Source organism: Arabidopsis thaliana, chromosome 5 (assembly GCF_000001735.4).
Source record: "Arabidopsis thaliana chromosome 5, partial sequence".
Taxonomy (NCBI): Eukaryota; Viridiplantae; Streptophyta; class Magnoliopsida; order Brassicales; family Brassicaceae; genus Arabidopsis; species Arabidopsis thaliana.
In genome coordinates, this window is record NC_003076.8 from 24,854,860 (window position 1) to 24,878,433 (window position 23,574).

At 38.6% G+C, this 23,574-nt stretch overlaps 6 protein-coding genes across 20 annotated transcripts; 3 read left to right on the top strand and 3 right to left on the bottom strand.

The window, feature by feature from the left end:
- Window positions 1-761: 761 nt before the first annotated feature.
- AT5G61910 (DCD (Development and Cell Death) domain protein) lies at window positions 762-9,313 on the bottom strand. 5 transcript variants are annotated; one of them, NM_001203661.1, is made up of 23 exons: window positions 9,100-9,313; window positions 8,460-8,875; window positions 8,256-8,369; window positions 7,696-8,141; window positions 6,403-7,477; window positions 6,204-6,308; window positions 5,994-6,102; window positions 4,139-4,335; window positions 3,928-3,975; window positions 3,693-3,841; window positions 3,562-3,610; window positions 3,431-3,487; window positions 3,104-3,289; window positions 2,876-3,010; window positions 2,705-2,766; window positions 2,520-2,613; window positions 2,323-2,437; window positions 2,123-2,199; window positions 1,901-2,038; window positions 1,638-1,802; window positions 1,437-1,550; window positions 1,248-1,344; window positions 762-1,146 (listed from the first exon to the last, which is right to left on the bottom strand). In NM_001203661.1, exons 2-23 carry the CDS (start codon window positions 8,868-8,870, stop codon window positions 1,049-1,051), a joined length of 4,041 nt encoding a protein of 1,346 aa, NP_001190590.1. In that variant the 5' UTR covers window positions 8,871-8,875; window positions 9,100-9,313; the 3' UTR covers window positions 762-1,048. The 5 variants fall into 5 exon arrangements, with proteins under 5 accessions (NP_001190590.1, NP_001330552.1, NP_974979.1 ...); NM_001345502.1 differs by lacking the exons at window positions 762-1,146; window positions 1,248-1,344; window positions 1,437-1,550; ... (11 more) ...; window positions 3,928-3,975; window positions 4,139-4,335 and adding an exon at window positions 4,959-5,354 and having other exon boundaries at window positions 6,204-6,956; window positions 7,053-7,477; window positions 9,100-9,289; NM_203250.4 differs by lacking the exons at window positions 762-1,146; window positions 1,248-1,344; window positions 1,437-1,550; ... (11 more) ...; window positions 3,928-3,975; window positions 4,139-4,335 and adding an exon at window positions 5,019-5,354 and having other exon boundaries at window positions 6,204-7,477; window positions 8,460-8,917; window positions 9,100-9,297.
- On the bottom strand, window positions 802-4,482 carry BON1 (Calcium-dependent phospholipid-binding Copine family protein). 2 transcript variants are annotated; one of them, NM_125583.4, is made up of 17 exons: window positions 4,440-4,482; window positions 4,139-4,335; window positions 3,928-3,975; window positions 3,693-3,841; window positions 3,562-3,610; window positions 3,431-3,487; window positions 3,104-3,289; window positions 2,876-3,010; window positions 2,705-2,766; window positions 2,520-2,613; window positions 2,323-2,437; window positions 2,123-2,199; window positions 1,901-2,038; window positions 1,638-1,802; window positions 1,437-1,550; window positions 1,248-1,344; window positions 802-1,146 (listed from the first exon to the last, which is right to left on the bottom strand). In NM_125583.4, the coding sequence occupies exons 2-17, from the start codon at window positions 4,289-4,291 to the stop codon at window positions 1,049-1,051; spliced, it is 1,737 nt and encodes a 578-aa protein (NP_568944.1). In that variant the 5' UTR covers window positions 4,292-4,335; window positions 4,440-4,482; the 3' UTR covers window positions 802-1,048. The 2 variants fall into 2 exon arrangements, with proteins under 2 accessions (NP_568944.1, NP_974977.1); NM_203248.2 differs by lacking the exon at window positions 4,440-4,482 and having other exon boundaries at window positions 4,139-4,413.
- Window positions 9,314-9,430: 117 nt separating the features above from the next.
- AT5G61920 (FLX-like protein) lies at window positions 9,431-11,160 on the top strand (the record flags this gene model as incomplete). 6 transcript variants are annotated; one of them, NM_001345504.1, is made up of 4 exons in its annotated part: window positions 9,431-9,634; window positions 9,970-10,022; window positions 10,146-10,539; window positions 10,622-10,769. In NM_001345504.1, exons 2-4 carry the CDS (start codon window positions 9,971-9,973, stop codon window positions 10,767-10,769), a joined length of 594 nt encoding a protein of 197 aa, NP_001331915.1. In that variant the 5' UTR covers window positions 9,431-9,634; window position 9,970. The 6 variants fall into 6 exon arrangements, with proteins under 6 accessions (NP_001331915.1, NP_001331917.1, NP_001119474.1 ...); NM_001345503.1 differs by adding an exon at window positions 9,635-9,681 and having other exon boundaries at window positions 9,431-9,533; window positions 9,970-10,539; NM_001126002.2 differs by having other exon boundaries at window positions 9,970-10,539; window positions 10,622-11,160.
- On the bottom strand, window positions 10,227-13,953 carry APO3 (APO RNA-binding protein (DUF794)). Of its 2 annotated transcripts, NM_001126003.1 has the most exons (3): window positions 12,421-12,815; window positions 11,295-12,193; window positions 10,227-10,896 (listed from the first exon to the last, which is right to left on the bottom strand). In NM_001126003.1, exons 1-2 carry the CDS (start codon window positions 12,804-12,806, stop codon window positions 11,371-11,373), a joined length of 1,209 nt encoding a protein of 402 aa, NP_001119475.1. In that variant the 5' UTR covers window positions 12,807-12,815; the 3' UTR covers window positions 10,227-10,896; window positions 11,295-11,370. The 2 variants fall into 2 exon arrangements, with proteins under 2 accessions (NP_001119475.1, NP_568945.2); NM_125586.4 differs by lacking the exon at window positions 10,227-10,896 and having other exon boundaries at window positions 11,216-12,193; window positions 12,421-13,953.
- Window positions 13,086-18,095, top strand: AT5G61940 (Ubiquitin carboxyl-terminal hydrolase-related protein; the record flags this gene model as incomplete). Of its 4 annotated transcripts, NM_125587.2 has the most annotated exons (13): window positions 13,296-15,266; window positions 15,341-15,469; window positions 15,567-15,719; window positions 15,950-15,996; window positions 16,079-16,239; window positions 16,331-16,434; window positions 16,535-16,726; window positions 16,832-16,909; window positions 16,966-17,038; window positions 17,205-17,270; window positions 17,358-17,491; window positions 17,584-17,676; window positions 17,775-17,906. In NM_125587.2, 13 exons carry the CDS (start codon window positions 13,296-13,298, stop codon window positions 17,856-17,858), a joined length of 3,285 nt encoding a protein of 1,094 aa, NP_201000.1. In that variant the 3' UTR covers window positions 17,859-17,906. The 4 variants fall into 4 exon arrangements, with proteins under 4 accessions (NP_001332197.1, NP_001332199.1, NP_201000.1 ...); NM_001345507.1 differs by having other exon boundaries at window positions 13,086-15,266; window positions 16,832-17,038; window positions 17,129-17,270; window positions 17,775-18,056; NM_001345508.1 differs by having other exon boundaries at window positions 13,112-15,266; window positions 16,832-17,038; window positions 17,129-17,270; window positions 17,775-17,919.
- Window positions 18,096-18,193: 98 nt separating this feature from the next.
- On the top strand, window positions 18,194-23,450 carry AT5G61950 (Ubiquitin carboxyl-terminal hydrolase-related protein). Its single transcript, NM_125588.2, has 12 exons — window positions 18,194-20,653; window positions 20,733-20,861; window positions 20,959-21,111; window positions 21,319-21,365; window positions 21,446-21,588; window positions 21,679-21,782; window positions 21,887-22,084; window positions 22,186-22,392; window positions 22,482-22,629; window positions 22,730-22,863; window positions 22,956-23,048; window positions 23,139-23,450. Exons 1-12 carry the CDS (start codon window positions 18,707-18,709, stop codon window positions 23,232-23,234), a joined length of 3,399 nt encoding a protein of 1,132 aa, NP_201001.1. The 5' UTR covers window positions 18,194-18,706; the 3' UTR covers window positions 23,235-23,450.
- Window positions 23,451-23,574: the final 124 nt, after the last annotated feature.

Here is a 23,574-nt window from a genome sequence, read left to right on the forward strand (position 1 = left end):
GAAAGGAGGTATTTAATTTTTACTCAATGGAGCTCTTGCCTATCTACATATTATAGGCTTGTATGTAAAAAATTTGACATTTGAAAAATTATTCACTCAAAAAAGTCAAGAGCTAACTAAGTTGACAGGTAAAGAAATTATGTACAATGTGTGACAAGTACGGATATAATAATGTAAGACTTGTAAATGTAATCCACAGCCAGTTTGACTAACTTGATCGATCATGTGTGTACTGCGTTGGTGTTAGGTTCAACTACCACTTCCCTAACCAGCTGTTTATTTATGTTTATGATCAAAATTTCTCTAAACTGTAGCTTTACTGTTAAATGTATTTGGTCTTCACTTTGGACACCCTCATCTAAATCTTAGATCACATGTGATACCTAACTATTCATTTATTTGACGGAAAATTTATAGTGTGATCAATAGCCATTTGTTCACGTTTTCAACATTTTGATAACATAATTTTATTATTTTCAATTATCCGCAAATAATGCAATATTCATTAAGAAAAAAAAATCATTGTTTTAGTTTTTAAGAAATGATTCTGATATATATGATACACATGTTTAAAAATATATTAAATTAACAAAATAACAACTATAAAAAAAAAATCTACAAAAAATTGTTTTTGGGAATTCTATGGTTATTATCAGTCTCTTACATAATTGATATAACAGTCTTTACCTTTTACTTTTTGGACACTTTCTCCATATGTCAAATCATTAGTTGAAAATGCAAAACAATATTCATCTGTAACTTGAATGTTTTTTTTTTTGTTGGACGTTCACTATTCTCTATCAATAGAAGAAATTAAGCTGCACAAAACAGATATCTTCAAATTCCAAGTATTGATGTAAAAGAAATCAAGACAAATGTGTACATCAGCCTCTTCATTCGAAACTTACATCCCACATTCAGACATTTTTATTATAAAAATGGAAAAAGCTTATGTAATCGCGCAAAACGACAGCGATTTTTAACCGCCGCAGTGGTTTATGTAATGTATAATATGTACACACTTCATTTACACACGAGACGAGATCATTCATGGAGGAATCGGTTTCATATTACGGATTCTCATATACGTCAAAAACTGCGAAGGCAATTCTGCTAGAAGCGCTTGTACCACTGAGATCTCTCCATCTACAAAACCCACACACAACACATTAAAACTCACCAAACCAAGAACTAGCGTTCTCATGCGTTTCCCTAAAGTTTCACTCTAAGAATCAAATAAAACTCACATTGGACATCTCGTAGTGCCACAAACTGAACAATGTCTCGTGAAGCCAATCGCCCGCTCGAACTCTCCAATCTTTCTCCTTTATCTGCGTCTAGTATCTAAAAACCCCCACCAAAACAAAAAAAAAGTACAGTTTACACAAGATCATATGTAGTTGTAAATCTTAAATGTCTTATTTTTTATTTGTTACCTCCATCTCTTTAAAATCAGCTCCTCCAACTCCTACAATGAGGATTGATAAGGGCAAATCCGATGCACTGACTAATGCGTCTTTTGTTTCTTGAAGATCAGTTATAACACCATCCTGAAACAAGAGTTTATGATTTATGTAAACAATGTTTGATTTGTTATTTTATGTGATCTTGGCTTTTCTTTTTATATATATACTCACTGTTATGATCAGTAAGACGTAATATTTCCGTGAACCTTGAGCTAGCGACGCGCTGGCGATCATTGCAGCAGCGTTGATCACTGGACCAAAAAGGGTAGGCCCTGCAAGAGAGACGTTGAAAAGGGCACTGGTGTATGAAGTCATGATTCCTTGAATCCCATCCACCTGAGAGAGAGAGAGAGAAAAAAAAAAGATACTTTTGATGTGTCAATCCAAAAACATCAAAATTTAGTCTTAAAGACCAGCGAGTCGAGTTTGTTTACCTCAGAGTATGAACTGCTTCCATTTAGATTAAAGCAATGTGAAACTGGAGCGTCGATTGGACGAGCTCCGAATCCCCAGGCAGGGAAACGTTTGTCTGAGTCATAAAACTGCAACACTTCTCCAACATCCATTATTGCCTGAGTTAAAAGAAGAGATCATGAAGGTTTGTTAGTCACAGTCGATGCTAGTTACAAGAAAATGGAATAACACTGAGTCCTCACTCTCTGGTAGGCATTTAATCGTCCAGAAGGATCAATGTAGTGCAAAGAATCAGGGAGGCGGGGATTTCCATTTGAAGCTGAAGGACAAAAGAAATGTAGAGATGTTTAGATTATATCCTTTTTGCATGATGTATACGTAACAACAACATTACATACCCAATCAAAGTTTTTAGGATTTTCCACAGTGGTGCAATACATACCTGTGAAATCGATTGCTACCATAAAGTTTAACTCAAATCCAGATGCCAAGTACTCTAGGAATGTGTGGTGGACAGTCTCGGTAAACTTGTCCACAAAAAGTTGGCTCTTTAACACCTAAAATGACCATAAATGGTATTAGATAGCTTATTGAAAAAGGCATGAAAATGTTAGGAGACCTTTTCGTATTGGTTTATACCTTGTTTTGTCCAGCACCAGTAGGCAAAGAAAAATTGATTCCTTGGCCCGCCAAATGAAGTTTTTCTAAGTCTGAAAGCGATTTCTGAACTTTCCTGACCACCCAAAATAAACGAGTAATTATGTCAGCTAACAGCTAAAGTCACTCCAAAAAGAAGATGGACTGAGCTCTAAGCTGTTGATTACCCAATCAGACTGTGTTTGCCATTGGAGTTAAAGTCTGAGCATTCTATTATCACTGGACTGTCCTGCATTATTACATTCTATGAATCAACTTGCATCTCGAACAGAGAAACATACTTTCTAATCATTCAGTTACATATTACTGGAAGCTCACATATACGAAATCTCCCGTACCTTACTTCCCACTTGTTGAACACTAAGAAAGACTGGCTTCCAAATAGGGTTAAGATCATTCTTCCGGACTTCAGTTTTAGACACGGGAATTGGAGTTCCATGCTCTACAATCTTTGATACCACCAAAAAGGGGTCCTAAAGTTGAGCCACAACAAAAAAAAAGTGTTATATTGATGTCAGAACTAGAATTTTATTAAAATGGTAAAGAGAATAAACAACAAAACTTACACTTTTTGAAAAAAGATCCTTAGATTCCAAATTCGAACATCTAAATACTATCTCTGTTGAAATCTTAGAAGCAAGGGACTCCTCAGCATGGATGATAAGCTTTCCGTGGTGAGGCTGAGCCTGTGGAGCAAAGCCATCTTTGCGCTTGAGTTCTAATGTGCTCGTCCTAGTTGATTTTGTGATTATCTGCGTGGTTGAAAAGTTAAATATAAAGTATTCTCTCTCTCTCTCTCTTATAAGCTAGGCAATAAAACAAAATTTCTGATGTGCCTCTCAGAGAACCAGCAAAAACAAGTGCACATATATTGTCAATGTCAAAAATGATACCTCAGACAATGCACATGTTGCCTCACCAAGAAACTGCTGTTCGTCAAGCTTAAGCATCTGAAAAGTATTAACATATTGAGAAAAGTGAACATCAGATCAAATGAAAATGCAGGCAGTAAATAAACAATTACCTCCTCTCTTGAATTTTGAAATTTGGTGTCAACATCATACACACGAAACCTGAGTATAAAGAAACCAACACAAAGAGTCAGGTAAAGGTTCATCTCTTTCCTCAAGTCACACAAGATAATAAGAAACTTACACCAATGTCTGCACAGTCTCGAAATGATAAGCGACTATAAATTTCTTAATCCATTTCGGAGCTAAAGAGTTCAAAACAACTTCACTGCGGAAAACTTCTGAAAGTGTTGCATCTTTTTCTTTTTGATATACAACAACCATAGGATCACTCTGCAAAAAAACAAAAAACAAAAAGTTTGTCATTAACTAAAATGACCAGCTATGAAGACTAATTCAATTTTGAATAACAAAGTAACCTTGGAGAGCACGTCGCGGTCTCGCAAATTCGAAGCTGAAAACGATAGCTGCATCAACAAAAAACAGTATCAAACATGAATCCTCAGAATATACAGGGAAAATCGAATTTCGCAGTTTTCTTCTTTCAAACGAAGCACACACATATCATTGTTAAACGTTTTTTGGCGGAAGTAGAGAAAAAACACGAGAGATAGATGATAGTGAAGGAACCTCTATCTGCGAGAAGAGTCCGTTGAAACCTTTGGACTTGAGATAGTAATCAAGGGCGTCGTTAGTCGCACCGAGAGCGGCGGAGGAACCACTTCCACCAACGCCGGCTGTAGCACCAGCACCGGAGGCGACATCGGAGCAACAATTCCCCATAATTTTTGATTTCCCAACAAAAAAAACTGCGGATTCAAAAGTACCTGGATCGAACAACAGAGACAAACATTTTTTTGTGAGGAATTTCGGAAGAAGAAGAAGATTCAGAAGAAAATGATAATCTGGGAGAGCAGTAAATGGGACCCACTTGTCTAAGTCGCGCTTTTTCTTTTCTTTTAATTGACTCGCTCTGTTTTACAGCGTCTCCTTCTTATATAGGTTTTTTTTGTTTGTTTTCATTTGATTAATATTGACTTACGAAATATCCAAGAAACGTTAAGCTGTTTTCTGAGAAATTCGCTCTCTTTTTTTTTTTTGTATTTATTGTAGTAAACGACGTGTTGGTCAATATCAGATTAACCTCAGACATATTTAATTAGAGCAATTAACTTCTGTGACATAATCTTTCCAGCTTACAATATCAGAATATTGTTATCGATTATAATTGTTATATCAAATACATATTATCTATGAAATCCTTTATAATATTTTATATGACAAACAGTTGGTCTTTAATAATTTTATTTGCAATGCACTAATAGTATATATATAATTCTTTTTGCCAACTGGATCTGTGATGCTTTTAGCGAAGAATTGTAATAATTTTTTTATTATTATTATTTACATGAAATTTGAGAAATTTTCAGACGAGTACAAGTCGTTGTTGCTATGGGGACATAAAGTGAGCAATAGGAAATAGTGAGAGAGTTTCACGTGAGAACATTTTACAAAGATAATTAGTAGTTTATTACCATGGAGGTCATACTTTGTTTATCTTTAACACAAATCGTAAGGTTCACACAACTCAGAAATTTTGTAGAAAAAAATCCCACAGATCATATCAGTAAATGATGATAGATGGGGACTATAACTTTCAAAAAGTGGATAAAGATAATATAATAGACATCTATTGAAAGAAGCCAACGTTAACTCCAAATTTATCAGGAAAATTTGCATTTTTCAATTCCAATTAAAAAGACCTCGAGACAATTCAGAGAGTTGGATCTGATCATGTTTTTCCCAATTTCAGTATTTTTTCCTTCGTCAATAATATTTTGATGATCTGTGACACAACCAACAAAGCTGTAAACATACGGGACCCTTGACCCAAAAAAAAAGAAACAAGAGGGCAAGACCAGAGCCTTAAGTAAATTCTGTAGCAAACAAAACAAAGTAGGTGGAAAGAGTGAGATAGGTGTCTTTTAAAATCTTTTTTATTGGAGAAGAAAGAAATAGATAAAAAGTTTTTTTGAAAGAGAAAGAGAAAAAACAAAGAACATGTGAATTGCAGTGCAAGTGCTCAAACATACATAGTGGGAGACTTAGGAGTCTTTTCTTTTCTTTTTTGTCTACCAATAGATATGGCTTAGGGTTTAGGCCACTTAATCTTAGAGCCAATAAGCATATTCTTGGTCCCTAGGTTTCGTTTGAGAGAGTGTTTAAGATGAACCTTTTTGAAGGTAGTATTCTTAATAGCAAATCCCAAGTATTAAACATGACCATACTAAAAGAAATGTTTTAGCATAAGTAATGATAACAGAGTTATAATATGTTTTATTAACTTTAAATCCCAATCAGAATTGCATTTCAGATTGCACTCCTGAAACGGGACTTAAAGAAGTTTTGATGGTTTGAGGAATTTCCTCATGCGCAGCTCAGAAATGAATATGATCAAACCGTAACATAGAACTTTTAAACTTACAGTAAACGGAGCTGGAGACTCTAGTTTTATGTCCTTGACCTTCTTTTCCACTGAGTGCACCAGTTCGAGTCCATGCTTCCGCACCCATCACGCACAAGTTTCTCAGATCCTGCAATACCAATGCAAATAGGTTTTCAGCAAATCGTTTCTCACCTGAACCGAAACAATGCTTTAAATACACGAGACTTAACAGAATCCTCTTTGGCATACCAGAGTAGCAACACTTTGCTTTAACGTTTTAAGATGTTTGATAATACGTTGTGGTTGCATCTGCTGTCTGAGGGTAATAAGACTGATGCACTGCATTCCAATCTCCTGTTGCAGAATATGCCTGGTTTGCAGCATTACAATCAGTTGTCCCAGGAGCCCTTGGTACAGAACCTTGCGTCACACCTTGTTGACTGTATACAACAGCGTGAGCATGGTATTGCGGCATGTAGCCAACAGCTTGAGCATGTGGTTGCATTGTGTATTCAACAGCTTGAGCATGTGGTTGCAAAGCATACCCAGTTGCGGCAGCATGGGGTTGCTGAGCGTACCCGGTAGCTGCAGCATGGAGTTGCAGAGCATACCCAGTAGCTACAGCATGGAGTTGCTGAGCGTGCGCGGTCGCTGCAGCATAGGGTTGCTGAGCGTGCGCGGTAGCTGCAGCATGGGGTTGCTGAGAATACCCGGTTGCCGCCGCATGGGGTTGCTGAGTGTACCCGGCTGCCGCCGCATGGGGTTGCTGAGTGTACCCGGTTGCTGCAGCATAGGTTTGCTGAGAGTACCCGGTTGATGCGGCATGAGGTTGCTGAGAGTACCCGGTTGCTGCATCATGAGGTTGCTGAGAGTACCCGGTTGCTGCATCATGAGGTTGCTGAGAGTACCCGGTTGCCGCATCATGAGGTTGCTGAGAGTACCCAATTTCATGAGGTTTTTGAATATATCCACCAGCATGGAGTTGAGTAGTAGGCCCCATAGCTGCATAATATTGCTGTTGTGAGTAACTATCTGTTCCAGCATATGATTGTGTACTTTCTTCCACATTCCCAGGCTGTGAATGCGTGCTATAATTACCCGCTACACTTTGAGGTTGGTGTGTGTAACCAATTGCTCCAGCAGGTGGTTGTGAAGCTTCACCATGTGCCGGTGTAGGATAGCCAGCTGTCTCGGTATGAGATTGAGCAACACTAACTGCCTGCATATCTGGTTGCATGGACTTTGTAGTATTGGAAACTGTTGATGCTTCTGGGTGATGGTAAGTCCCAGCAGGGATCTCATGCTGCTGACTAGCTTCCCCTTCCTTTTGTGATGCTGAATTATAGAACTCACTTCTATACACACTCCCATTAGCTGCAGAAGCAGAAGGATGCTCACTCCCAGATAAAGTCGAAGGGTAATTTTTATTATCAGAATAAGGTACAGCAAACTGGTCCTTCTCTGATGGTGTTGCCGGATGATATTCATTTTCTGAGGCCAAGCGATCTGATGCAGATCCATATCTGTCATTGCAAAAAAACCAAGCCCTATGATTACACATTCACATATAAGTAACTGCAAAGCCAGGAAATAGGAACAATGTAAACATCTGAAGAGTGGAGGAACCTAGTAGAGTTCTCAGGTTTAGCTATGATTTTAAACATCTGATGGCTACAACTTCAGGTCTTCAGTGAGCTATGATCGACATATTTGGGCAAAGATAAAAGTTCACCATAGGTACCTCCGAATATTAGATAAAATGGTGAGGTATTTGAGTTGAGGATCCTGAATAGATGACCGCGGAGGTTCGGACCGAGGAGAATCTGAGCGAGAAGGGTCTCCGAGCAACCGTAGTTGCCGAGCTTCTGTAGGATAATAAGGCTGATTCAAATTTGACAGACTTTCTCTAGGTGGGGTCGTGTAGTCGTCTTGTCTAAAGTAACTATGTTGAAGCAGAGATGTGCGGGGAACAGGCTGATGGGCCATAACAGAGCCAAGTCGTGGTTCTACATGACGAGCAGACAGAGGATCTAAAACCGATGAAGCATTTCTAAGATGTGTAGCCGCTATGAACCTTTCCTCAAACGATAGAGTCCTAGGTGCTGAAGCTCTGGAAGCCAACCTATGAGGCAACAAATCGAGTTCTGGAGACGTAAATGAACGAAACAATGATAACAGAGACATAACCTGCAATCCATGAACATTTTTGTTTAGCATATCATAATTGAAACTTGAAAGCCAAGCCGGAAAGCCTGGAACTTTGAAAGGCTGTGTTATAAATAGCAAGAAAAAGTGTATTACTTGGTGAGGAGAAAGTTCTTGCTTAAATTTGGAACCTTTGTAATTTTCATAGATAGCAGACTTGAAAGTGTTTTCTGTCAAGGGTAAACAGTTCATGACAATTCTAAATCCAACCTGCCAAAATCAAGTAAGAAAATAGAGAAAAGAACAATCTTAGGCAGTGCCATATAAACAAAATCATATGTGTTTCACACACAGGCTTACTTGAGCTGGATATTTCCCTTCAAAAGCTTCAGGTTCTATATCCAACCTGCCACCAACAGTAGCTTCATACACACCATAAAGAAGTCTCTTCTCAAAGTCATAGAGGAAAAGCTTCATGCCTGGCTTTATACTCTCAACAACGTCTTTTCCTCCTCTTGGAATCCCGAAAACACGGTAACGGTAGCAATCGGTTTTCGTTCTCCCATTACACATAAAGATATAACCAGGTAGTTGCTCATGATGATCTAGTCTCCTTTCTATTCCTTTTTCTAATCCAATGGTTGTGTTTCCATTCCCATAAGCAGCCACAAGACTTCTATTATAACCCGGAGGAGCAAAGTATTGGGAGGCAGTAACATGTGAATTACCATTAGTTTGTTCACCATCTGAGAAATCCATCTCCGTCTCCATCGCTTCTGCCATTTTCAATGCATTTCAGTACAAGTACGAAGATGACACTGAAATTACAAATTTGGAGCTTAAAGCGATTGAAACAAATGTGGGATCAAGAAATAATAATAAATACCTCAAAACGAATTAGGTTATGAGAATCTAACAGAAAAAGCTTCTTGAATTTCAGAAAAAATAAAATCAAAGAGAGATATGTGAATGAGGTAAGAAGAGCAAGAACAAAACTTACTTATCGGATATTGAAACCCTAGAGACAGAAATTGAAAATCAGGAAGATTGAATTCGAGAGATATTTTTAGCGATCAGCTCATTATTAGCTTTCGATTTTTATTCAGATAATTTCAAGCGTGCGAATCTGAATTGATGAAGTTGGATTCTTCTTCCCTTGTTCAAAAAAGTCGGGAGAAGAAGATGACTTTCAGAGAAGGAAGCTGAAGGTCACGTGACAGGCATGGAAGGGAAACTATTAAAATGGGCCAATTACTATCTAATGGGCCTTAATGGATTAATACTGGCCCAAATCTATAAACGAAACTAATTTGGCGTCTTTAATGGTTTTTAAATCACAATTTACAGAGAACTGGAACTTTTTTCTGACAAGCCGAGACCAAAGCTGGTGCTGTTGTGGAATCGATCGTTGTCTTTGATTTGATTAGAGATCAGGTTTTAGAGCATAAAGCTCTTAATTTTGCGACACTTATCTCATTTCGGTGTTCGGTTTCAGCTAATTTTAATCGAAGATCATCTCTCTTTGTGAATTTCAGGTTCGTCCAATTGTGATAAGGATGATATAAGGGTTTCTTAGGATTTGGTAAATTGGGTCTTGTTGTTAGCTTGAGAATCTAATTCGTAATTCCTCTTTCTGGGTTTTCTTCTAGCTCGTGTCAAGATACGATGTCTACAGATTTGCCATTGTCTTCGATTACTCAATCTCATTGCATAGATAATTTGTCTGAAAGAAGATAGCATAGTGTTGAATTTAGAATTTGCACTCAATTCGCTTCTTAAAGTTTAAGTTTTTAGGTTAAAAAGGAACTCTTTGTTTTTCTTTGTTCAATCTAAGTTTTTGAGTGGAGTCTTGTCTTTTTCTTTCTTCCAGAATGTCTTCAAGGGAGAGGATAGGTTCAAATCATCATAGCCGAGTTAGCCAAGGTATGTCAACTAGTGGATCATCATCGTCGAGGCACCACGATACCATTTCTTCGACTTCGGATCCTCGTCATCTTCGAGACCACCAGATTTCACTTTCTGATATTCTAGAAAACAAGATTGCAGTTCAAGCTGCTGAGATAGACCGGCTCTCTAATGACAACCGAAAACTAGCTTCAAGCTACGTAGCTCTCAAGGAAGACTTAACCGTGGCTGACCGCGAAGTCCAGGGGCTAAGAGCTCACATCAGAAAGACGGAAACAGACCACGAGATTCAGATCCGATCGACTCTTGAGAAAATAGCGAAAATGGAGGGTATGGTCAAGAATCGAGAGAATATAAGGAGGGAAGTGCAATCAGCTCACATTGAGGCTCATAGATTGGCGAGAGAACGTGAGGAGCTTGCTTCAAAGGTGAAGTTGGGAATGAAAGATTTGAAGAAGGTTTGTCTTGAGGCAGAGAGTTTAGAGGCGTCGAGTCAAGAGCTTGAGCGGTTGAAAGAGGAGCATCAGAGATTACGGTAAAAGAATTGTCTTTTACGTGTCAAGTAACTGTTAAAGATTCATCATCAGTTTTTTTAACCAATTGGTTTGATGGAACAGGAAAGAGTTCGAGGAAGAGAAGAGTGGGAACGTAGAGAAACTTGCGCAATTGAAAGGGATGGAGAGGAAGATAATTGGAGCGGTTAAAGCGATTGAGAAGCTGCGAAGTGAGATCTCAACCGCAAGGAACAAAGCTGTCGAGAATTGAATGGTTTTTACTTTGTAGGCTGACCAAGAGGCTCCTCTATATAGGGAGGATCACAAGAACCGCAAGGATCGCAAGAGGATCAAAGCTGTATATGAGTTTTCATTTTTTCTATATCAACCTGTTTCTTCTGAAAAAAAGATAGAGAGTAATGAGTTAGAGAAGTGCTTGAATGGTCGATCACAACATCTGCTGAGAATTAAACACCAATGTAGAAGAAACGAAGGAGATTATTCTACCGCCTAAACAAAGAGTCTTCAGCCATCTTTTTTTTTTTTTTTTTTTTTTTTGGTCAACCTGTCTTCAGCCATCTTAATACATTCTTTAGTGCCTCTCGTGTAAAACAATGTCAGTTCATCGAAAAACAAGACCGGGTTAATCTACGAATCTGGCTAATAGACAATCGCTAGTTCTATTCTGAACAGTGAACGCCTTTAAGATACCAATCTGGAACTTTAAGATTTCTTGTATAAATTTATAGGACTTCAAGAAATTGAACTGGTTCAAGGTTTAAGAATTGAGATGAACCTGAACCTAAGATTACAGGGGAGTATTTCACTGTGTCCATACTAAATCATTAAGCAATGCTGAATACTTAAAGAGGTCAAGCGACTAGATCGACCTCATCGCGTTGAGGGTAAACTACATCGAGCCTCATCATACTGTTGTACTGATCAGGTACCGGTGCACCACCTTGCACACACATCTCTATAACCGCAGGAGCCTTCCCGTAAAACCTCTTCAAGCTATTATCAAGAACAGAACCATCAGTAGGATCCCGAACATGCCACACATAGGTTGGACCGACCACATCATCAATAGTCGCTTCTTGCCAGGCATGCATTCCGTCTCGCATCTGATGCTTTGTGGCTTTACACATCCTTACTTTGTGTCCCTTTGGACCCACCTGAATCTCTGGACAATACCCACAAGTCCACACTCTGTATCTCTCCATCAGTTTCCTGACCCCTAAAACCATTTCAAACCATGACTCCATCGTCTCGAAGCTTAATTCCTTCAAGCTCTTCTTCTCTTCCTTGCAACGATCATCTTCTTGTATAAGTGTAGTAGTAGAAGTAACTGCCAATTCTGAATTTCCATCGTTGACGTCCTCAAAATCCACAATCCGTCCTTCGATGCTGTACACAGGTTTCGATCTTCGCTTGGATGGGAATTTCTCGAGGTCTACACCAGCCTGTATGCATAGCTCAAGAACCGCAGAGATTTTAGGGACAGTAAATCTCTCATCATGTATAACTCTCGGTTTCACAGCACGGTCATAGAGGTGAAAACATTTTGGGAACAACACAACATCACTCACTCTTCCTCTTTTCCAAACATGAGTCGCACTTCTTGAACCACTCCCGGGACCAGTGCAAGTCCTGATTTCATGACCTTGCTTGCCAATATGAACCTCAGCGCACAATCTGCAAACAAACCACACAAGTTCAAACTTCAAAACTAGCTAAAGCCAACTTAAGTCTCAATTTTTTTTCAAATCTCACTGGATCTTCTGTTCCAATCAATTACCACACAAAGCACGCAAAACACTTCAAGGATCAAATTCTGGTTGTATAGATTATATAAAACGCTTAAACAAGCAATAGGAAGTATCAGCAAATCAAACACAGAGATGAGACAGAGTGAAAGTAACCTGCAACGATGAACAGGAACATGATGAATGATTTTAGAGAGGCCAGAGAGCAACATGTTACGGCATCGGTGAACACAGTGAGCCACGTCGACAAGTTCCGGCACAAGTAAACCATTATCCGGTGGATCTTCGAGAACTCGACATGGTTGTAATTTTCTCAGTTGTTTCTCCTCTTTCGCACGACGAATCAACTCCTTCATCGGAGTCGGATACGGTTTCCTCTCCGATTTATCCTTCGGAGGTTTAGGTACGTCGGCGTAAAGAGGATCTTCATCATTATCAACTGAAACGTCGACGTCGAGATTGGTTAGAGATTTAATGGAAGATGAAAAATTAGATTTTCTGATTACGAAGATGGAGATTTCTACTAGCTTTCTTCTCTGCATTTTTTTTTGTCTCAAACCAAAGCTTTAGTATTTATCTTTATTAGTGGTAGTGGAGTAAATAAATGAAAAAAACTTTTTTATTTCTTTCACTTGATTTGTCGAATCTCTCTCTTGTTGCTGATCTTTTCAAGTTCGAATTTTTGTTCATACCCAACATGAAGACGATTCTAGATTCAATTATTGAGCTAGATTTGAAGATTTTCACTCATTATTTTGATGATTTATTCCGGGAAATTCTCAAACGGGTAATGCACACAAGGTGTTTGATAGAATTCCCCAATGATCAAAATTGTGTCTCTGTTTTGCTATCAAGCCTTGTCACGTGTCTTTCACGTGATGATACGGTGCCTTGCTGTCATTAGTCAGTTACTTTCGTTTGAGTTTCCCCGCGTCGACTCTGCTTCTTCTCGCGATTCAGATTTCTCTCCGAAGAAGAAAAACCCTAGAGAAAAAGAAAGCAAAAGAATCTTGAGAATCGTTTCGTTTACTATGGATTCTTCTTTCATGGAAGATGATGAGGGAGCACAACTCCTTGAAGATGCTCAAAAACTCTTTGATAATGGAGATCACATCAAGGCTTTGGAGATAATTGAAGATTTGATTTTAGTCCATGGGGAAGATATAACCGCATGGCGTCTTCATATCAGAGAAGGTAAAATGTTTGATGACCTAGCGAAGAAAACAGAGGATCCTGACGTGAAATTTGCTTACTTTTTGGCTTCTGCTGAATGCTTCTCGGAAGATGGTACGTTATCACCAATTTGTGCTAGTTCACTCTTCCTGTTGGGCCAAATGCTTGGGTCAGTATTGTATTACAAGAAGTCTTTGAAGAAAGCGAAACAAGGTTTATCTGTTAACTCTCTCCCAAGCAAGTCAGATTCTGTTGCTCAACTGAGTTTGCAAGCGCAAAGAGAATTGGACAAAAAAAATAAAGCACTGTTGAGTTTAATCAATGACGCAGAGTCCGAGATCGCATCTTCCAAGACTCTAGTTGGTTCTACTGTAAAAAACACTAAACCAAAAGTTGTGGAGTCAAAGAAAAGTCAAGACCCGCGTGAGGATGCGTTTAAAGGATTGAGGTCGTACTGGGTGGGATTGGATGTCAAGATCAAAAGGGATTTTATGAAAGTAAGCATTGCAAAGCTTACAAGTTTTGTTGAGGGAGTAGGACATTACAAAGAGGAACGAGAAGTTTTAGAGAAGGTTCTCACTTCGGCAAAGGAAGACAGAGAATGGAAATTCTGGATATGCCGAACTTTGTGTTCGAGGAAGTTCTCTAGTGCTGAAGAATGTAAGAATCATCTTGAACAACAACATGCTGCAGATTTCAAACCTTCTTCAGAAAAGGATATAGTCAAGAGGATAGGAAAAGACTGGGTTCGTAAGATAATAGTTGGAAGTTGGGAACCAGTGGATGCAGTCGCTGCCACTGAAATGATCAAGAACCAGCTCGCAGATGTGAAAGCGTTTGCATCTAAAGCTAAGAATGGATGGTCCAAAGAATGGCCTTTAGCTGTGGATGAAGAGCGCAGTAAGTTACTCAAGGAAATCAAATTGCTCCTTGTCTCTTTTTGCGACCTTAAAATTCTCTCTTGTAGCATTCGAGACTGGATGATGTGTTTTCCAGCTAAGCATCTTGGAAAACTTGAAGTTTCTGAACAGAGTCTTGTCGATTCTCGCTTAGTAGAAACACCTCATAGTATCTGTTTTCTAGAAAGTCAGGAACTCACTCAAATCCTTGAGTTTCTAAACCACATCAAATGTAAAAGGAATGATGGTACAGATCTTGTTTGCAGAGCAGTGGACAGTGTCTTGGGTCGTACTCGAGTTAAAGAAAAGATCGACTTTGACCCTCAGTTTTCATTTCTGCTTCTAGATAAAAGACTGCTGAAAATCAATGATGATCAATTCGATGATGATGAAGGGACGATCAATGTTTTTGATCCCAGTGTTCACTACGCCAAGACACCAGTTCATGGAGATGATATCATATCCTGGTTAACTGACTACAATTCAGTAGATAAGACCTTTCCCAGACCTATCAGGGAACACAATCTTGATATCTGGTTGGCTGTTCTGAAAGCTGTTAAGTTCACCTGTAGGACTCTGGGAAACAAATATGCAAAGAAATTACAGGTCGTGGACTATGATGCAGCTCTTACTGATGTCGAGAACATGTGTGTGAGAGAAAATGAAAGGAGAAGGAATCTGCCGGAAGATCAATGGAGCAGATATGCATCTCTTCTATGCGATGTGTGTGAAGAGAGAGTCCCCGAAAATTCCCTAACTACAAAATTATTCGTGTGTGCAGTACGGGATGTTTTCGAAGGAGCATTGCATCCAACACTTGATTTCCTCGATTTAGAAGATTGCTTGAATTTTATACGTGAGCACAAAAGTCTCAGTGACGATAAAGTGTTGCAGGCCATAGACCTTCTGAAATCAGTGGTCACCCAAAAGGTTCATCTTTTAATATTCATTAACAACAGAATAACATGAAATTGTCCATCTAAAAGTGTCTATATGACTTGCAGGTTCTTTTAATGGATACAAAGATCTTGCTGATTGATAATTCAAGGATGAGTTTGCTAAACAACCTCACAAGGCTTTCTGCTTTTGACAACCGCACTTATATCCTTCAACTGCTTAAACCTTTCTTGCTGGTTGGTTTGAAACTGTTATATACAGAGAGATTTTATTATCCGTCAAATTTTGCCTTTAAATTGTTTCTCATATGTTATTATGTCTCTTCTCATCCAGAACGAAATTGTGAATATGGAATCCAAAGCCAAGTCAGATGCAGCAGAAGCAGATCTTTTAAACGAGTTGGAGAAGGAGAAGCTACAATCGAAGGAGAAGCCACAATCAAAGGAGAAGCCACAATCAAAGAAGAGGAGAGATAGAAGCAAAAAGGTCTTTGAAGTTCTAATTTCTCTATTTGCTTCTCTGAAAAATATTTTACATAAGATATATCGGATAAACCTAAGTGATATCGGTTTTAAGTTCTCGGAACAAGTCAATAACGTCTTCCTATCTTATAGGGATATCATATCTTCTATGTAGATATCGTTTCCTTACTTGTAGGATTCCATGGTTTGTGTATATACTACTTGTGAGATTGATTGATCTTCTTGGCGAAACAGAAACCTTCAACGAGCATATCTAGTTCCCTTGATAAGACTGTTGAACAGTAAGTACCTCAATGGCCAGTTTCGCATGTTATAAATTGTTTTCGCGTTTTCTCTGACCAAAACGTTTTCTTACATGTACAGTAAACCTTCTGTCAACCTTAAACCGGAGAGTACATCTTCATCACTAAGAACGATCGAAGAAGGTTCTATGGAACCAGAAGATGCTCTTGCAAGTGAGACGGGTCAATTGAAAATTTCATCCAAAACTGAAATTCAAGTGGAAGCTACTAAAGATGACCCTGGTAGTTAAAAGCTTCTCGATTTGAGCAATAATTTGAATTATATTCTTGTGAGGTTCATAACTTCTTATTTCTTTCATTGACCATTTTAAAGATATGCGAAACATGCCTGGAGAAGATTCACTGTCGGAACATTTGGAGTCAGTAGCTGGAGAAGCTACAACCAGATACAATTCAGCATTTGACATGACGCTGAAGGTAAAGCAATTATCAATCAAAACAAGATTCAATACCTGAACTCTCATCTTTTGATTCCTTATTCTTTTTGAGAAGTTCACAAAAACATGTGGTATTGCAGGCCCTCTTGAACATTAAGGTTCTCAAAGAAGATTTGCTGAACCAACCATTTCAAGACCACCAGGAAGAACAAGTTCCTATTGCACTACAAAATTTATTTACTGCTGTTGTTTCAGAAGCGATACAAGATGAGGGTGTCTACAGTTGCCTCTTGAGGGACTTACTTACTTCCCAAGAAGAAGTTATTTCCATGGTTCGTGTGGAGAAGATATGCTTCTAAGCATTATTTTGTTAATTGTTTGTTGTCATTAATCTTATTTAATATCCTAAAGGTATTCTATTTTTTTGCTCTTTGCAGTCAAGTGATGCTGCTAATGTAGTAGTAGCCATCCTTGATTTTTGGCGTTGCTGGAAAAATCCAGAAAGGGAGAGCTTGGTAACTCGCCTCTTTACCTCGGCGGAAAATAAAAGAATGAGTTGTATAAAATGCAGAAGGATTACAAATTATCCACAGCAAAGTTGTTATGGCATTGTTACGGCAGCAGATACAATCAGAGAACTGAAGGTATTTATCATTTATCATCCTCGTTGTCTTTCCAGCAGAAACTGCAGGTACTTCCCCTTATATAGTTGTTTTGTGCTTAAACACATGCAGTGTGCTTTGGGGAATAGAAATTTTGTAGATATCCTAAAGGTGATCCGCTTGAGATATAAAATGGTATGTGACGCAGAAGGTTGCGGAAAGACGAACTCTGTTCAGCACATTTCAAGTAGATGCCCGCCTATCTTCACAATCGGTAAGGTTTTGACCCCCATGATTGTGATGTTTTTTTTGTACTCATATCATATATTTATGTTGGTGTTTTGTGGGTTTGCAACATCAGTATTGGAATGGGAGAATAGTGCAACTGAAAACGAAATATCTGAAACAACAAAGGCTTTTGACTGGGAGATAGATATCAGCAGGCTGTACGAAGAAGGCTTAGCACCAAACACTAAGTACAGGCTTGTGTCAATGGTAAAACATCTGAAACAGGGTCATATATGTTTGTGCTATTGTTCTTTTGTATTTCTTAGTTACAGTGTAAGAATATCTGGGATGTGATCCAGGTTGGTTACAGTGAAGGAGATGAAGAACACATATGCTTAGCTTATGAAGAAAACCGGTGGGTCAATCTCAGACGTGAGTGTATAGCAGGAGAGGTAAGTCGAAACAGTTACCTTTTGTCTACCTCAGAATTGTATAGTGAATTTAGATAAGGTAGACATGAATGATTGATATATGTGTGGTGATGGCATAGGATGTTGGTGACTGGAAGAATGTGGTCAGATTCTGTGGAGAGAGGAAGGTTCGGCCAGAGATTCTGCTTTACGAAGCTGCCTGATCGATGGCCTAACAAGTGACAATGTGGAGAAGTCTAGCATTGATGTTTCCATCTACCAGAAGACACTTTTTTATCTTTGCTTTGGTTTTTTTTTTGATGAGATCGATGTGATCCAAGTATAACTACGGTACCTCTTAATTCACTATCACTTGAGTCTTAAGAGTGTTGTTACACAAGATAGAAAACATAGAGAGCGAGAAAAAAAAGATTGAAAGAAAATGCAGAGCTTGAGCTAAACGTCTTATAGCGATTACCTCAAACGACATCGCTTAACATCATCAATAGATACAACCACTTAACCGGCTCGGTTATCTTTCTGGTTCGTTTAAATCCCCGAATACTCCGAGCGAGTTAGAGTCTTTCCTTCAACGGCAAAACCAAAACCTCTCAAGAGTTCCTTTTATTGTTTTTTCAACATCACTCTCCATTTTTTGTAAAAATAAAAATATCTAATTTTTCTTGTGTGGCTCTCCAAACATTTTCACGAATGTTGTTCATCATCAACATGAAGACCATTCCACATTCAATTCTTAACCCATATTCGAAGATTCACTCAATTTTTGGGTCTTTTTTTGATTTTTTTATTCCGAGAAAATCCCAAACGGATAATGCACACAAGGTGTTCGACAAAATTCCCCAATACTCAAAATTGTGGGTCTCTCTCTGTTTGTTTAAGGCTTGTGTCACGTGGCTCTCACGTGATATAAAAAGCCAGCCTCTTCTTCTTCAGTACCTTACGGTTATAATCGTTGATTGTTCCCGCCTCTACTCTCACAAATCTCTCTGAATCATCGTGATCCACAAAACAAAACCTTCGAGAGCAAGAATCATCGTGAAGAATCGTTACTATGGCGTCTTCTTTCAAGAAGGATGTTATGGCGGAAAGACTCTACAAAGACGCTGAAGATCTCATCGCTAAAGGAAATCACATCAAGGCCTTGGAGATACTTGAAGATTTGATTTCAATCCATTGGAATGCCAATGACGCATGGCTTCTTCATATCGAACAAGGTAATGTTTTCGTAGACCTAGCTGAAAAAGCAGAGGACCGTGACATGGAAGTCGCATACTTGTTGGGTTGTGTTGCTTGCTTTTCGCAACATGTGACGGTATTTGAACTTTGTGCACAATCACTCTTCATGTTGGGCAGAAACCTTGCGTCTGTGTCACATTACAAGAAATGCTTGAAGAAAGCAAGAGAGGCTTTATCTGATAGTAACTCTAAGAAACTGAGTTCTTCTACTCCAGTGGCTTTCCGAGCCATAGTATCCCGAAAGAAGAAAGACCTCGAGGGTTTTATCGAAGATGCAGAGTCCATGATCGCTGCTTCCAAGACTTCTCCTTTACAAAAACCTGAGCCAAAAGTTCGGGACCCAGAGAAAACTCCAGAGCCGTCTAAGGATGATTTTCAGCGGTTTAGGTCCTATTGGGTGGGATTGGATGTTAAGATCAAAAGGGACTTTCTGAAAGTAAGCATTGCAAAGCTTACAAGTTTTGTCGGGGGAATACGTAAAAGAAAGGCACAAGAAGCTTTGGAGCAAGCTCTAGCTTCCAAGAAAGACAGAAAATGGACATTCTGGATGTGTAGAACTAAATGTTCCAAGAGGTGCTCTAGTGTTGAAGAATGTAGGAAGCATTTTGAACAACAACACGATGCAGATTTCAAACCTTCTTCAGAAAAGGATATAGTCAAGCGGATAGGAAATAACTGGGCTCGTAAGATATCGCTTGGAGGTTGGGAACCTGTGGATGCGGTAGCTGCCGTTGAAATGATCAAGAATCAGCTCGCAGATGTTAAAGCGTTTGCATCTAAATCTAAGAATGGATGGTCCTACGAATGGCCTTTAGCTGTCGATGAAGAGCGCAAGCAGTTACTCCAGGAAATCAAATTGCTCCTTGTCTCTTTTTGCGAGCTGAAAATACTCTCTGGTAGCATGCGAGACTGGGTGATGCATTTTCCAGTTAAGTATCTTGCAAAACTTGAAGTTTCCAAACAAGGGCTTATCGATTCTCACCTATCAGAAACACCTCAGAGTATCTGTTTTCTGGAATGTCATGAACTCACTCGAATCCTAGACTTTCTGAAAACCATCAAGTGTAAAAGGAATGATGGTACAGATCAGGTTTGCACAGCAGTAGATAGTGTCTTAGGTCGTATTCAAGTCAAAGTAAAGATCGACTTTGACCCTCAGTTTTCATTTCTGCTTTTAGATAAAAGACTGCTGAAAATCAATGATGTTCAATTCGATGATGATGAAGGGACGATCAATGTTTTGGATCCCAGTGCTCACTACGCCAAGGCACCAGTTCATGGAGATGATATCATATCCTGGTTAACTGACTACAATTCAGTAGATAAGACCTTTCCCAGACCTATCAGGGAACACAATCTTGATATCTGGTTGGCTGTTTTGAAAGCTGTTCAGTTCACCTGTAGGACTCTGGGAAACAAATATGCAAAGAAAGTACAGGTCGTGGACTATGATGCAGCTCTTACTGATGTCGAGAACATGTGTGTGAGCGAAAATGAAAGGAGAAAGAATCTGCCGGAAGATCAATGGAGCAGATATGCATCTCTTCTATGCGATGTGTGTGAAGAGAGAGTCCCCAAAAATTCCCTTACTACAAAATTATTCGTGCGTGCAGTAAGAGATGTTTTCGAAGGAGCATTGCATCCAACACTTGATTTCCTCGATTTAGAAGATTGCTTGAATTTTATACGTGAGCACAAAAGTCTCAGTGACGATAAAGTGTTGCAGGCCATAGACCTTCTGAAATCAGTGGTCACCCAAAAGGTTCGTCCATGATTTTAATATTCATTAACAACAGAATACCATGAAATTGTCCATCTAAAAGTATCTACATGACTTGCAGGTTCTTTTAATGGATACAAAGATCTTGCTGATTGATAATTCAAGGATAAGTTTGCTAAACAACCTCACAAGGCTTTCTGCTTTTGATAACCGCACTTATATCCTTCAACTGCTTAAACCTTTCTTGCTGGTTGGTTTGAAACTGTTATATACAGAAAGATTTTATTTTCCGTCAAATTTTTCCTTTGAATTGTTTCTCATATGTTATTATGTCTCTTCTCATCCAGAACGAAATTGTGAATATGGAATCCAAAGCCAAGTCAGATGCAGCAGAAGCAGATCTTTTAAACGAGTTGGAGAAGGAGAAGCTACAACCGAAGGAGAAGCCACAATCAAAGGAGAAGCCACAATCAAAGAAGAGGAGAGATAGAACCAAAAAGGTCTTTGAAGTTCTAAATTCTCTATTCGCTTCTCTGAAAAATACTTTTGAAGATATATCGGTTAAACTATAAGTAATATGTCAATAACATCTTCCTATCTTATAGGGATATCATATCTTCTTTGTAGATATCGTTTCCTTACTTGTAGGATTCCATGGTTTGTGTATATAATACTTATATGGTTGATTTATCTTCTTGACGCAACAGAAACCTTCAACGAGCATATCTAGTCTCCTTGATAAGACTGTTGAACAGTAAGTACCTCAATGGTCAGTTCGCATGTTATAAATTGTTTTCGGGTTTTCTCTGACAAAACGTTTTGTTTCATGTACAGTAAACCTGAGAGTACATCTCCATCACTAAGAACGGTTGAAGAAGATTCTATGGAACCAGAAGATGCTCTTGCAAGTGAGACGGGTAGATTGGAAATTTCATCCAAAACAGAAATTCAAGAGGAAGCTACTAAAGATGACCCTGGTTGTTAAAAGCTTCACAATTGACCAATAGTTTGAACCATTTTGTTTTTAAGATGCATAATTCTTATTTCTTTCATTCGCCATTTTCAAGATATGCATAGCAGACATGGAGAAGATCCTCTGTCGGACCATTTGGAGTCAGCAGCTGGAGAAGCTGCAGCCAGATACAATTCAGCTCTTGACATGACGCTGAAGGTAAAGATTCAATACCTAAACTCTCGTCTTCTGATTAGTTCATTCCATATCTCTTTACTTCCTCATTCTCTTTGATTAACTCACAAAAACATGTTATATCGCAGGCCCTCTTGAGTATTAAGATTTTCAAAGAAGATTTGATGCAGAATAGTCAACAAATTCAAGACCAGCGGCAAGAACAAGTTCCTACTGCACTACAAAATTTATTTACTGCTGTTGTTTCAGAAGCGATTCAAGATGAGGGAGTCTACAGTTGCCTCTTGAGTGACTTTCTGACTTCCCAAGAAGAATTTCTTTCCATGGTTTGTGTGAAGAAATATGCTTCTAAGCATTATATTATTAATTGTTTTTGTCATAAGCTTAATTGTTAATCTAAAGGTATTCTAATTCTTACTCTTTGCAGTCGAGTGATGCTGCTAAGGTGGTTGTAGCCGTCCTTAATCTTTGGCGTTGTTGGAAAAATCCAGAAAGAGAAAGCTTGGTAACTCGCCTGTTTACGTTGGTGGAAAACAAAAGAATGAGTTGTAGAAAATGCAGAAGGATTACAAATTCTCCAGTGCAAAGTTCTTATGGCATTGTTATGGCTGCAGATTCGATCAGAGAACTGAAGGTATGTTTCATTTATTATCCTCTTTGTCATTCCTACAGAAACTGCAGGTACTTCCCCTTATATAGTTGTTCTGTGCTTAATATATGCAGTGTGCTTTTGGGAATATAAAGTTTGTGGATATCCTTAAGTTGATCCGCCTGGGATATAAAATGTTATGTGACAATAAAAAAGGAGGTTGTGGTAAGAAAAGCTATGTTGATCACATTATACGTAGATGCCCGCCTATCTTTACCATTGGTAAGCTTTGACCCCCTTGATTGTGATCTTTTGTACTCAATTTCATATATTATGCTTAATCATAAAGCAATGTTGGCGTTTTGTTGGTTTGCAATGTCAGTGTTGGAATGGGAGAAGAGTGAAACTGAGAAAGAAATATCTGAAACAACAAAGGCTTTGGACTGGGAGATAGATATCAGCAGGCTGTACGAAGAAGGCTTAGAAACAAACACTAACTACCGGCTTGTGTCAATGGTAAAACATCTGAAACATGGTCATATTTGTTTGTGCTATAGTTCTTCCGTTTTTCTTAGTTACAGTGTCAGAATATCTGGGATGTGATGCAGGTTGGTTGTGGTGAAGGAGAAGAAGAACACGTATGCCTAGCTTATGAAAAGAATCGGTGGGTCAATCTCAGACGTGAGTGTTTTGCAGGAGAGGTAAGTCGAAACAGTTGTTTTTTCCTTCAATGAGTTGAATAGTAAATCTAGATAGGCCAGACATGATTTATATGTGTTGTGATGGCATAGGATGTTGGTGACTGGAAGAATGTGGTCAGATTCTGTGGAGAGAGGAAGGTTCGGCCAGAGATTCTGATATATGAATCTGTCCGATTGATGGCCTAGGAAGTGACAGTATTGTATCAAAATATGGAGAAATCCAGAATCGTGTTCTGTTCTCTCAGGGAGGGTTCCCTTTGAAATTACATTTGTTATCTACACAGAATCCTTTTTCTTGTTGTTGTTGTTGAATCTTGATAAGAAACTTCAGATTATTTTTGGCTCTTGTATCGTATGACCTTACTCTTACAGCACCAAACATTATAACAGAGCTTTGAATAAATATTTGTTTAAGAAACTTCAGAATTAGTTATAGGTTTCTTCATGTCGTATCATATAATAATACCAAACTCTGTCCAGTAGATATATCATAGGAAACCATATACTATGTCCTTATGCAAAATAT

Coding starts and splice junctions, on each gene's coding strand:
- AT5G61950 (NM_125588.2), top strand. CDS start 18,707: ATGGCGTCTTCTTTCAAGAAGGATGTTATGGCGGAAAGACTCTACAAA. Junction 20,862..20,958: donor TGCTTAAACCTTTCTTGCTG/GTTGGTTTGAAA, acceptor CTTCTCATCCAG/AACGAAATTGTGAATATGGA. Junction 22,630..22,729: donor CCCGCCTATCTTTACCATTG/GTAAGCTTTGAC, acceptor TTGCAATGTCAG/TGTTGGAATGGGAGAAGAGT.
- APO3 (NM_001126003.1), bottom strand. CDS start 12,806: ATGCAGAGAAGAAAGCTAGTAGAAATCTCCATCTTCGTAATCAGAAAA. Junction 12,194..12,420: donor GTTCCTGTTCATCGTTGCAG/GTTACTTTCACT, acceptor GTTTGTTTGCAG/ATTGTGCGCTGAGGTTCATA.
- BON1 (NM_125583.4), bottom strand. CDS start 4,291: ATGGGGAATTGTTGCTCCGATGTCGCCTCCGGTGCTGGTGCTACAGCC. Junction 1,551..1,637: donor ACGTCTTACTGATCATAACA/GTGAGTATATAT, acceptor CTCTTGTTTCAG/GATGGTGTTATAACTGATCT. Junction 1,147..1,247: donor GGCACTACGAGATGTCCAAT/GTGAGTTTTATT, acceptor TGGGTTTTGTAG/ATGGAGAGATCTCAGTGGTA.
- AT5G61910 (NM_001203661.1), bottom strand. CDS start 8,870: ATGGAGACGGAGATGGATTTCTCAGATGGTGAACAAACTAATGGTAAT. Junction 1,345..1,436: donor CTGATTTTAAAGAGATGGAG/GTAACAAATAAA, acceptor GGGGGTTTTTAG/ATACTAGACGCAGATAAAGG. Junction 1,147..1,247: donor GGCACTACGAGATGTCCAAT/GTGAGTTTTATT, acceptor TGGGTTTTGTAG/ATGGAGAGATCTCAGTGGTA.